The sequence below is a fragment of the Notamacropus eugenii genome, chromosome 1 (assembly GCF_028372415.1).
Source record: "Notamacropus eugenii isolate mMacEug1 chromosome 1, mMacEug1.pri_v2, whole genome shotgun sequence".
Taxonomy (NCBI): Eukaryota; Metazoa; Chordata; class Mammalia; order Diprotodontia; family Macropodidae; genus Notamacropus; species Notamacropus eugenii.
This window is the reverse complement of record NC_092872.1, coordinates 693,755,732-693,765,051: the sequence shown is the minus strand read 5'-3', so window position 1 is coordinate 693,765,051 and position 9,320 is coordinate 693,755,732. Positions and strand designations below refer to the sequence as shown.

The following is a 9,320-nucleotide window of genomic DNA, read 5'->3' as shown; positions in this document are numbered from 1 at the left end:
CTTATCTGGAACAAGACTTCGCCCGGGCCAGGCGCACTGGTTCAGGCTGCTAGGGCTGTCCTGACTAGGAACACCCGAGAGTTTGGGAGGAGAAATGAAATTGAAGCCACCGGTCTGCTAGGAGGATCAGAGACCCGCCTACCCATCGGAAATCCTCGCGCGTGCGCGGCCCTTTAGCGTTCCCTGCTGGCGGCTTCAGGAAGCTGCAGGGTGAAAAGGAAGCGTGAAAAGTGCGGCTGCGCGGGGACGCAAGGGCACACTGGACGGCTGCGCGAAGGCTGGGGAAAACTTGGCCCGGGCGTAGTGCGCCTGCGCGGCGGGGGCGGGGCAGCCTGGTGGACCCGGGCTGTGGTGCCTGACCCTCTTTCGGGGCGGGAGTGCGGCGGACGTGAGGCCGGGGCCCAGCGGAACCATGGCGCAGCCAGAGGCGGGAAAGCTGCCTAAGGAGCAGAAGTACGACCGGCAGCTGAGGTGAGACGGGGGTGAGGAGGCAGCAGCGACCTCCGCCGAGTCCTGACCCGGGCCGGGCAGCCCAGGAGAACGCCGGGCTCGGGGCGGCCCGAGGGAGCAGCCTGGCGAGAGGGAGCCGGCGCCAAGGCCTATCCCCCGCCCGCGTCGGGCTCAGCTGTCCTCGAGGCTCCCGAGCCCCTGGGAGGAGCCAGGCTGGGCCCGCCCCCTCAGGGTCCTGGATTGGAAAGAGAGGCCCTGGTCTGGAAGCCTTGAGTGTCAGAGCAAGGGGAGGCCCGGGAGCCTTGAGAGCCAGAGCAGGGGGAGGCCCGGGAGCCTTGAGTGTCAGAGCAGGGAGAGGCCCGGGAGCCTTGAGAGCCAGAGCAGGGGGAGGCCCGGGAGCCTTGAGTGTCAGAGCAGGGAGAGGCCCGGGAGCCTTGAGTGTCAGAGCAGGGGGAGGCCCGGGAGCCTTGAGTGTCAGAGCAGGGGGAGAGGCCCGGGAGCCTTGAGTGTCAGAGCAGGGGGAGAGGCCCGGGAGCCTTGAGTGTCAGAGCAGGGGGAGGCCCGGGAGCCTTGAGTGTCAGAGCCTTGAGAGCCAGAGCAGGGGGAGGCCCGGGAGCCTTGAGAGCCAGAGCAGGGGGAGGCCCGGGAGCCTTGAGTGTCAGAGCAGGGGGAGAGGCCCGGGAGCCTTGAGTGTCAGAGCAGGGGGAGGCCCGGGAGCCTTGAGAGCCAGAGCAGGGGGAGGCCCGGGAGCCTTGAGTGCCAGAGCAGGGGGAGAGGCCCGGGAGCCTTGAGTGTCAGAGCAGGGGGAGGCCCGGGAGCCTTGAGTGTCAGAGCCTTGAGAGCCAGAGCAGGGGGAGGCCCGGGAGCCTTGAGTGTCAGAGCAGGGGGAGGCCCGGGAGCCTTGAGTGTCAGAGCCTTGAGAGCCAGAGCAGGGGGAGGCCCGGGAGCCTTGAGTGCCAGAGCAGGGGGAGAGGCCCGGGAGCCTTGAGTGTCAGAGCCTTGAGAGCCAGAGCAGGGGGAGAGGCCCGGGAGCCTTGAGTGTCAGAGCAGGGGGAGGCCCTGGAGCTTTGAGTGTCAGAGCCTTGAGAGCCAGAGCAGGGGGAGGCCCGGGAGCCTTGAGTGTCAGAGCAGGGGGAGAGGCCCAGGAGCCTTGAGTGTCAGAGCAGGGGGAGGCCCGGGAGCCTTGAGTGTCAGAGCAGGGGGAGAGGCCCGGGAGCCTTGAGAGCCAGAGCAGGGGGAGAGGCCCGGGAGCCTTGAGTGTCAGAGCAGGGGGAGAGGCCCGGGAGCCTTGAGTGTCAGAGCAGGGGGAGGCCCGGGAGCCTTGAGTGTCAGAGCAGGGGGAGAGGCCCAGGAGCCTTGAGTGTCAGAGCAGGGGGAGGCCCGGGAGCCTTGAGTGTCAGAGCAGGGGGAGAGGCCCGGGAGCCTTGAGAGCCAGAGCAGGGGGAGAGGCCCGGGAGCCTTGAGTGTCAGAGCAGGGGGAGAGGCCCGGGAGCCTTGAGTGTCAGAGCAGGGGGAGGCCCGGGAGCCTTGAGAGCCAGAGCAGGGGGAGAGGCCCGGGAGCCTTGAGTATCAGAGCAGGGGGAGAGGCCCGGGAGCCTTGAGTGTCAGAGCAGGGGGAGAGGCCCGGGAGCCTTGAGTGTCAGAGCAGGGGGAGGCCCTGGAGCTTTGAGTGTCAGAGCCTTGAGAGCCAGAGCAGGGGGAGGCCCGGGAGCCTTGAGTGTCAGAGCAGGGGGAGAGGCCCAGGAGCCTTGAGTGTCAGAGCAGGGGGAGGCCCGGGAGCCTTGAGTGTCAGAGCAGGGGGAGAGGCCCGGGAGCCTTGAGAGCCAGAGCAGGGGGAGAGGCCCGGGAGCCTTGAGTATCAGAGCAGGGGGAGAGGCCCGGGAGCCTTGAGTGTCAGAGCAGGGGGAGAGGCCCGGGAGCCTTGAGAGCCAGAGCAGGGGGAGAGGCCCAGGAGCCTTGAGTGTCAGAGCAGGGGGAGGCCCGGGAGCCTTGAGTGTCAGAGCAGGGGGAGAGGCCCGGGAGCCTTGAGAGCCAGAGCAGGGGGAGGCCCGGGAGCCGTGAGTGCCAGAGCAGGGGGAGAGGCCCCGGAGCCTTGAGTGTCAGAGCAGGGGGAGAGGCCCGGGAGTCTTGAGTGTCAGAGCAGGGGAAGAGGCCCGGGAGCCTTGAGTGTCAGAGCAGGGGGAGGCCCGGGAGCCTTGAGAGCCAGAGCAGGGGGAGAGGCCCGGGAGCCTTGAGTATCAGAGCAGGGGGAGAGGCCCGGGAGCCTTGAGAGCCAGAGCAGGGGGAGAGGCCCGGGAGCCTTGAGTGTCAGAGCAGGGGGAGGCCCGGGAGCCTTGAGTGTCAGAGCAGGGGGAGAGGCCCGGGAGCCTTGAGTGTCAGAGCAGGGGGAGGCCCGGGAGCCTTGAGAGCCAGAGCAGGGGGAGGCCCGGGAACCTTGAGAGCCAGAGCAGGGGGAGGCCCGGGAGCCTTGAGTGTCAGAGCAGGGGGAGGCCCGGGAGCCTTGAGTGTCAGAGCAGGGGGAGGCCCGGGAGCCTTGAGTGTCAGAGCAGGGGGAGGCCCGGGAGCCTTGAGTGTCAGAGCAGGGAGAAAGACCTGGGAGCCTTGAGAGCCAGAGCCTTGAGTGTCAGAGCAGGGGGAGGCCCGGGAGCCTTGAGAGTCAGAGCAGGGAGAGAGGCCTGGGAGCCTTGAGAGCCAGAGCCTTGAGTGTCAGAGCAGGGGGAGGCCCGGGAGCCTTGAGAGTCAGAGCAGGGAGAGAGGCCTGGGAGCCTTGAGAGTCAGAGCAGGGAGAGAGGCCTGGGAGCCTTGAGAGCCAGAGCAGGGGGAGAGGCCCAGGAGCCTTGAATGTTGGAGCATAAAATGTCTGGGCAAACAAGTATGTTAGAGCATTGAATGTCAGAACATAGAATGTCTGAGCAGACAAGCGTCTTAAATCTTTGACTTTCAGGACAGGGGTCTTAGAGCGTTGAATTCCAAAACAGAAGTTAGAACCAAGAATGTCTTTAGAATGTAGAATGTCAGAATAAGAAGAGACCTTTGAGCTTCCAAGGAAGTGAGAGCAAAAAGGGCATTAGAACATTCAAAATAGGAAGAGAAATTAGCACCCACAATGTTAGGGCTAGAAGAGATCTCAGAGACCCAGAGGTGAAGAAATTGATGCTAGAGAATGACTTGCCCTTATTGTACAAGTACCAAAGTAGTAAAGCCAGGATTTAAATCGATCTGCTGTCTCTCTAAATCTTATGTTCTTTCTACCGTGTCTTCCACTCTGCTCTTTTGCCTTCCTTTGTGGGTGAATGTTTCCGTCTCAGGGTCCTCTAGGAAAGGAGATTCCCTCCCCCAATAAAATACTTACCTTTTGTACCCTCTTCCTTCCTCCTGTTCTTCCCTTACCTCTACCCTGCCAGCCATCCTCAGACTGTACTAGTCTTGACTTAGGAGGAGAGATGAGGATGGGGGATTCAGTGTCAGCACTCTATGGCACAGCTGGAAAGGACCTTGGCAATGAGTTCAGCTGCCTGACTTCACTGATGAACAAACAGATGCTCAGAGAAGGCAAGAAACTTGCTAAATGGTACATTGACATTAATAGCAGGGCTGAGGCCAGAAATTGGGACTTCTAACTTCTGGAGTCTTTCTGGTACCCTTTACTCCTCTCCTGACTTTTTGTCTTCCTGTCCTTTTCATTCTTTCTCATTCCTCAGCCTTAAAAGTTAAAATTATAGATCTCTCTTGAAGTTTTTGCCTTTTCCACTAACTTGAAACAACATTACCCAGGAGTTAATTATAGGCAGTGTCTGGTGGCTGTAACTGAGTGTAGGGTTGTACCTGTGGGTTTTTCCCTTACAATTCATTGTGCATACATTGCAGTATTATGTGTATGTTCCACAGTGTGAATGATAACAAGAATTTATAAAACAGAGTTCCTTGCTTCCAAGAATCTTAAAAATATGGTTGCCAATCCTTCCTCTTCAGATTCCTGAGAAGAGAGCCAATTAGGCAGATTCCCTGAAATCATACTTTTAATATTAAATCTGGGCTTTTACAGTATGAGCATAAGTGAATGTGATGGAGAAGTAATTTGACAAACATTAATTATGTATAACGGATTGTGCTAGGCACAAAGTTCAAAGCAATGGGCAGTACCTCACCTCAAGTATGCTCTCCAGACTGCATTGTTAATATACAAATAACATAAGCCGAGTTTCATTTTGTTTTCTCGTAAGAGATCCATCTCCTCAACAAGCTTTACTGTTCACTGGTTTTCAGAGAATAGATATGAGCAGTGAGGATGGTAGTAGCAGTGCAGTGACATTGCATTCATGTTTTGCACATTCCCTGAAAGTGAGATTCTATTGGGCTACACCAAAGTCAGTCGGTCACCAAGCATTTATTAAGCACCTACTAGGTGCCAGGCCCCATGCTAGGCACTGGAAATACAAAGATAAATCAGAAACAGTCTTGCTCTGAAAGAGTTTCCCTCCTAACAGGAGAAACAACTTGTAAGCATATAAGTAGATATAATATATATATTCACATAATAATTAGAAGGGAATTTTTGGGGAGAGGGTTAACAAGTGCAGGGATTAGGAAGAGTTTTACATAGGAAGTTTCATTTAAACTGACCGGATTCTGAAAATCACAGAGGTAAGTAGGGAGCATGTTCTGGGATTGAGTCATAACCTGTAAAAAGCATAGAAACTGAATATGAACCATCGTGTAAGGAACAATCTGAATGTCAGTTTGACTTAATTGTAGAGTATGTAAAGGGAAATTACTTTTAATAACCCTGGAAAGGTACATTGGAACCAAGTTGTGAAGGGCCTTGGATGCCAAACAGAAGAGTTTGTGTTTGGTGCTGCAGGTAATACGGAACCACAGTAGTCCATGAGCAGATACTGACATGGTCATACCTGTTCTTTTTTGTTTTTTTTTAATTTATTTATTTTTAAGTTTTCAACATTGATTTCCACAAAATTTTGAGTTCCAAATTTTCTCATCTCTCCCCTCCCCCTACCCTAAAACTCTGAGCATTCTAATTACCCCTACCACCAATCTGCCCTCCGTTCTAACATCCCTCCCTTCCCTTATCTCCATCTTCTCTTTTGTCCTGTAGGGCAAGATAAATTTCTGTACCCCATTACCTGTATTTCTTATTTCCCAGTTATATGCAAAAACAATACTCAACAGTTGTTCCTAAAACTTTGAGTTCCAGCTTCTCTTCCTTCCTCCCTCCCTACCCATCCCCATTGGGAAGGCACAATTCAATATAGGCCATATATGTGTAGTTTTGCAAATGACTTCCATAATAGTCATGTTGTGTAAGACTAACTATATTTCCCTCCATCCTATCCTGCCCCCCATTTCTTCTGTTCTCTCTTTTGACCTTGTCACTCCCCAAGAGAGTTGACTTCTAATTGGTCCCTCCTCCCATTGCCCTCCCTTCCATCATCCCCCCCACCCTGCTTATCCCCTTCTGCCCCACTTTTCTGTATTGTAAGGTAGGTTTTCATACCAAAATGAGTGTGCATTTTATTCCTTCCTTGAGTAAAATGTGATGAGTAAGCTTCATGTTTTCCCTCTCACTCCTCCTCTTTTTCCACTCCATTGAAAAGTCTTTTTCTTGCATCTTTTATGAGAGATAATTTGCCCCATTCCATTTCTCCCTTTCTCCTCCCAATATATTCCTCTCTCCTTAGTTTTATTTTTTTAGTTATGATCCTTTCCTATTCAACTCACTCTGTGCTCTGTCTCTCTGTCTCTCTCTCTATGTGTGTGTGTTGTTTGTATAATCCCACCAACTACCCAGATACTGAAAAAAGTTTCAAGAGTTACAAATATTGTCTTTCCATGTAGGAATGTAAACAATTCAACTTTAGTAAGTCCCTTATGATTTCTCATAGCTGTTTACCTTTTAATGCTTCTCTTGATTCTTGTTTGAAAGTCAAATTTTCTTTTCCGCTGTGTTCTTTTCATCAAGAATGCTTGAAAGTCCTCTATTTCATTGAAAGACCAATTTTTCCCCTGAAGTATTATACACAGTTTTGCTGGTTAGGTGATTCTTGGTTTTAGTCCTAGTTCCCTTGACTTCTGGAATATCATATTCCATGCCCTTCGATCCATTAATGTAGAAGCTGCTAGATCTTGTATTATTCTGATTGTATTTCCACAATACTCAAATTGTTTCTTTCTAGCTGCTTGCAATATTTTCTCCTTGACCTGGTAACTCTGGAATTTGGCTGCAATGTTCCTAGGAGTTTCTCTTTTTGGATATCTTTCAGAAGGTGATCAGTGCATTCTTTCAATATTTCTTTTACCCTCTGGTTCTAGAATATCAGGGCAGTTTTCCTTCATCATCTCATGAAAGATGATGTCTAGGTTCTTTTTTTGGTCATGACTTTCAGGTAGTCCCATAATTTTTATTGTGGATGTTTGGGATACTGAAGCCTTGACTTCTATGTCTTTCCCTTATGGTAAGCATTGTTCTTCCTCATCTGAAAGGATGGGAGAAGATATTTGTTCACCAAGGAAGTAATCATCTTTAGTCTTATTTTTTTTCCTTTTTGGGGGCATTTTCCCAACCAGTTACTTGACTTTTGAGTCCTTTGTCAAGAGTAGGATATACTCTGGGGATCTGTAAGATCTCAGTTCCTCCAAGGTGGCACAATCAAGTGTGTACACTGGTCTGGGAGCAATCAGAAACTTTTGTGCCCAGAATCTGTGAGTAGTAGTTTGCTTTCCACAATCACCTGGCCTCCAATTCCAGCAAGGCAGCACTGGGGACTGAGATTCAGATAAGCTGCTCAATTCCCACATGGGCTTTCAACCCAGGGGGGTGGGCTGCCACACAGAGCTGAGGTTAGGATTAGCTGCTCAGTTCCCTCAGGGGCTTTATGATCCAACAGTGGGTTCAGGCTTCTGTGGGAGCTGCTGTCACCTGATGCCTCTGCTGCCAGAGCCTGAGCTATGGGAAGACCCTGCTTCCTTCTCTTCCAGCTGAAAAAATCCTGTCACTGACCTTTGGGGCCTGTAGGTTGAGGGATCTGTAAACCTACTGCCGCTGGGGATTCTACCCCCGAGGCCTGCTTGGGTCCTCCTCCAGGCACTGTGCCTGTGGCCAAGGCTGGGCTCAACAGACCTTTCCCGTCTGCCTTTCTGGTCACCCTGGGCTGGAAATCTCCTCCACTCCGTTGTTCTGTGGCTTCTGCTGCTCTAGAATTTGTTGAGAGTCTTTCTTTACAGGTATTTATGGGCTTTTGGGAAGAGCTAGTGCATGTGCGTCTTTCTACTCTGCCATCTTGGCCCTGCCCCTAGTCACACCTGTTCTTTAGGAATATCACTTTAGCAGCTAGATGAAGGATAGACTGGATTTTGCCTGCAGCCAAAAGAGCAATTATAAGGCTACCACAGGAGACCAGACATGATAGAAGACTATAGCTGAATTCTCCCCCATAACTATTCTACAAAAATTTAGAGTGTGCAACAGACTAAGTCTTGATTGGGAAATCTAAGAAAAAAAATCACAGGGGATCATTCTCCGGCACAGGGAAACAAGGTGTATAGACACTGGGTGTAGGGTTTAATGAAGAAGAGAGAATGCACAGAGCATTCTAGCACAGGACTCAAAGAGGGCTTGCCTGTACCTGTGCACCAGGGCAAGAAGAGGTTCCAGATCTGACCCAGAGAGGCCTGACCTTTTGAAGGAGAAGAATCATTTGCCAATTGGAAGAAATACCTGCCAGTTGGCAGCTCTGTTGTTTAATATCCACCTAGTGCTTAGTGACAGATCCAGTATGGACTGAAGAGGGGATTTATACTTAGGAATGCTAGCCCAGGGCAAGGAACAGCCAAAGGCCCTAGGCTATGTATTGAATCAGGAGCAAATACAGAAGCATGCAGCAGTTGAGTGGCTTTCACCACATCTTTGACCTTAACACAAAATCTGAAGTCAGTAAGTAAAACTTGAAGAATAAGTAAATTAAAAAAAAAGAAAAGAATCCTACCATAAAAATCTATTAAAGGGATCCTCAAGACCCAGACCCAGAAGAGAATGACCCAAAAATATCTATAAAGCAAAGTCTCAGAAAAACACCACTTGGGCATAAGTTCAATTAGAATTCCTAAAAGAAATGAAGCAAGAAATTTTAAAAATAGCTAAAAAAAAAAATGATTCTCTAAATGCATGAGAATGCTAGAGGAAGCAATTGGAAAAGAAATGAAAGTTATGAAAATAAAATGGAAGAGAATGAATAGCTTGGCACAAAAGTAGAAAACCTTACCTAAACAGCAGACTCCTTGAAAATTAGAAAGGAATGAATAGAAGTTAGTTATCACATGAAACAATAATGAATATTAAAGCAAACTCAAAAGACTGGAAAAAATAGAAGAAAGTGTAAAGTATCTTATATAAAAACCAACTGACCTGGAAAACAGATTAAAGAGAGATAATTTAAGGATCATTGGACTACTTCAAGGCCAATGACCAAAAAAAAGAGCTTGTGATTTCAAGAAATCCTATAAGAAAACTGCCCGGATCCCCTGGAGCCAGAGAACAAAGTTAAAATAGAAATCCATTTGTCACCTCCTGAAATAAAGCTCAAAATAAAAAGCCCCAGGAATATTGTAACTAAAATCTAGAACTTCCAGGTCAAAGACAAAAAAATGCTGTAAAGTAGCTAGAAAGAAGTACTGAAGTGCCACAGCCCAGAGCATGCATGATTTAGCGGTCTCCAATAAAAAGGAGCAGAGAGCTTAGAACATGATATTCCAGAAGCAAAAGACAGGGGTAAGGAACCTTCAGCCTTGAGGTGTGGCACTCTGTGCATCCCTTTGACTGAATCCAAACTTCACAAAACAAATCCCCTTAATAAAAG

The 9,320-nt window shown here is 50.3% G+C and overlaps 1 protein-coding gene across 1 annotated transcript in view; it reads left to right on the top strand.

Annotated features, from left to right (window-relative positions):
* Positions 1 to 291: 291 nt before the first annotated feature.
* The window catches only part of NAE1 (NEDD8 activating enzyme E1 subunit 1), a 53,014-nt gene continuing 43,985 nt past the window's right edge, over positions 292 to 9,320 (top strand). Inside the window, exon 1 of the mRNA XM_072635945.1 lies at positions 292 to 471. Within this exon, the coding sequence (XP_072492046.1) occupies positions 413 to 471 (59 nt within the window). The 5' untranslated portion in view covers positions 292 to 412. The remainder of the gene's footprint in view (positions 472 to 9,320) is intronic.